Here is a 2789-nt window from a genome sequence, read left to right as displayed (position 1 = left end):
TAGATGGGCCATTATAATAGGGGGGAAATGATGTTTTGAACTATGATTTTTCTGAAAAATATGGTTAAAAAGTATGAAAAAAATTTGAGTTTACGCGCAGAATATTTTACCATGTGAGTGTGAATGTGTGGTTGAAAATAAATATGAAAAATAAATAATTTCATTTAATTTAGAAAGAGTCAAACAGGGGCTAAACTAGCTCGACCAGGATTCCATATCAGCAGAGACAAGCTCGTGCTAGACCCATAAGCCAGGATTTCAGGCCTCTGAACACCACTAATAGCAGGAAGGGAAATAATTAAAAGGCTGCTTGCAGATAATGGAGTTAGTTTACATGCAAATGAGATGTGAAAGAAAGGGTGGAGAATGAATTTATTTTTTTTATTGAAAGAATTCCGACTCAATCATATTTCACCGCATAAAAATCATTATGTACAGACAGCATGTAAAAATAATACAGGTAAAGCAAGTAATCGAATTCTGCCATGAAAAATTCGACTAACCTTGGTATCAGAAGGTTCAGGCTCAGCATCCCGGTTGAGCATCGGAGCACTGCAATCAATATCTTCAATCACAATAATGGATCGGGTGGTAGTCGAGAGCAAAGTCTCTTTCAAATCAGAATTGTCATACAAACTGGTAAGGTCCAAATCATAGACATCAAACTTCAAATAATTCGCCATTGCTGCAATCAAGCTCGATTTCCCAGTCCCCGGAGGCCCATACAAAAGATACCCTCTCTTCCAAGCCTTTCCAACTTTCTTATAGTACTCTTTTCTCCTCACAAACCTGTCCAAATCCTCAATTATTTCTGTTTTCGATTGTGGGTCCATTGCCAATTTCTCAAAAGTCACGGGATGATCTAAATTCACACAACCCCACATTCCACTTCCATTCACTACATCTTCTTCATCGTCTGGGTAAGAATATGGGCAATCCCTTGTGTACAATTTCACATTCCTGTCTCTTTCCCTAATTTCTTTGGCCTTTTCCATTACAAAAGGCAAATACTCATTCAACACAATTTCTCTATACTGTTTATTAAAACGGAGTTCAAAGTACCTTTTCTCTGACTGAGAATGATCTTTTTGATTTTCAGGTACTTCCAACACAAACTGCCATTCAAGTTGGATGCCGTTGAAAGTATCTATCACCAGCTCATTTTTCTCCATACTTAGACTGATACTTCTCTTCTTGGGATTCTTGCTTACCTTGAATCTCTCCGTATTTGGGCTGATTTTTGTGTGCAGATAAACCTCGGCAGAGTCGTAGATTTGGTTGCGGGTCATCCCACCGTACTCGTCCACTACCATCGTGATTCGGGTCGCCGATGGAGTGAAAAGATAGCTGAAAATTCGAGTGAAAGCAGATATGATGTAAGATTTTACGGGCTCCGGGATAATATCATGCGCCATGGATCGAAATAGCATCATTGATGCTGCAGCAGATGCGTAGGCTGAAAATATATTGGAAGTCATTGACTGCATATCACCAAATGACTGCATCTTGTACAAATTTTTCGAAAGAAATTATTGGGATTGAAGGCTCTTTGTTACTCTTTGAGTTTGCTGAGAAATCGAAATTTGGGCCTTTGGGTTTATGATCACAGATCAATGATTCTTAGGGGGTTATTTATAGATATATCAAGAATATGAGTCATGCGATGGGTCTGTAGAAGAAACGTAGCGAGGAAGACATGAATTAAGAATGTGATCAAGCGATGGGACTGTGAAAGAAACGTGGCGAGGAAGCACGAGAGGGATCGGACTTGACAGGGTTTTGATTTTAGGAGTTCATGTCGGCACATAGAAATATTTGTCAAATTTGAAATTTTAATTTCTGGTGGCTTGGGCAGCACGCAGGGGATCAGTCTTATGCTGAATAATAATAATCAATTGAAAGGGGAAATTATTGTCGGGCTCCCTAAACTTTTAATTAATGTACTTTTGAGTTCTCTATTTTCAAAACTATTATTTTAGTCTATAAACTATGTAAATATGTGAATATGAGTTCCCTCCATGTTTAAGGCGAAACTCGCACACTACCTTAGCATAACTTAAAAGATTAAAAGCAAAACTATGAAACCATTTAATATACAATTCTATCTCACTTCAAAATTTTTATGCCCTTTTTAACGCTCATAATGACAGTTTTCATCTCATACTAACTGAGCTCATAGATTCAAAACTCGAGTGCTTAAACATAAAATCACACTACATGAAAGATTGGAAAATGTACCCAAAATGTTGCCGAGCATAGTGTTGGGACTAGTTTCCAAAAACAATGAATAAGTACTCAACATTTTCTCGACCAATATACATAAATGAAATACACACACACACTTATTATTTAATATAAATTTAGTAAAAATAACCCAAACCTTGGATGAGCGGCATGAGCCACATTAGTTCCATAAGAATGCATTTTTTAATAGTGTATTGATGGAAAATATGTAGTTAAAAAATTAAAAAAAAGTTTTGAATTTGTATGTAATATTATTTTATTAAAGAATGTGTGGTTGAAATTATGTCAAATCATTGTTCAAAAATATATTTTTTTGAAAAGAATGTGGGTCGATCAGGGCCTTTAGTAAAAGTGATTTAAAAAAAGTAATTTTTTGAAAAATTACATGATTAAAAGTAGAAAATTTTTATGGAGAAACATGAAATGTAATTTTATTTTATTTTATTTTATTTAGAGAGAGTGATCTAAAATGAACGTGGAGAAAAAAATTATTTTTACCGTGGCTCGCCAAGTCTAAAGTGTTTGATCACTTTAAAGTCATCGAA

General features: G+C 35.4%; 1 protein-coding gene across 1 annotated transcript; it reads right to left on the bottom strand.

Moving 5' to 3' along the window:
• Positions 1–179: 179 nt before the first annotated feature.
• LOC111378499 (AAA-ATPase At2g18193-like) lies at positions 180–1505 on the bottom strand. The gene is made up of 2 exons (XM_023001713.1): positions 504–1505; positions 180–266 (listed from the first exon to the last, which is right to left on the bottom strand). The coding sequence occupies exons 1-2, from the start codon at positions 1503–1505 to the stop codon at positions 180–182; spliced, it is 1089 nt and encodes a 362-aa protein (XP_022857481.1).
• Between the last annotated feature and the right edge of the window lie 1284 nt (positions 1506–2789).

The sequence above is a fragment of the Olea europaea genome, unplaced genomic scaffold (assembly GCF_002742605.1).
Source record: "Olea europaea var. sylvestris unplaced genomic scaffold, O_europaea_v1 scaffold1823, whole genome shotgun sequence".
Taxonomy (NCBI): domain Eukaryota; kingdom Viridiplantae; phylum Streptophyta; class Magnoliopsida; order Lamiales; family Oleaceae; genus Olea; species Olea europaea.
The sequence above is the reverse complement of the archived record's forward strand: the minus strand, read 5'-3'. Positions and strand labels throughout refer to the sequence as shown.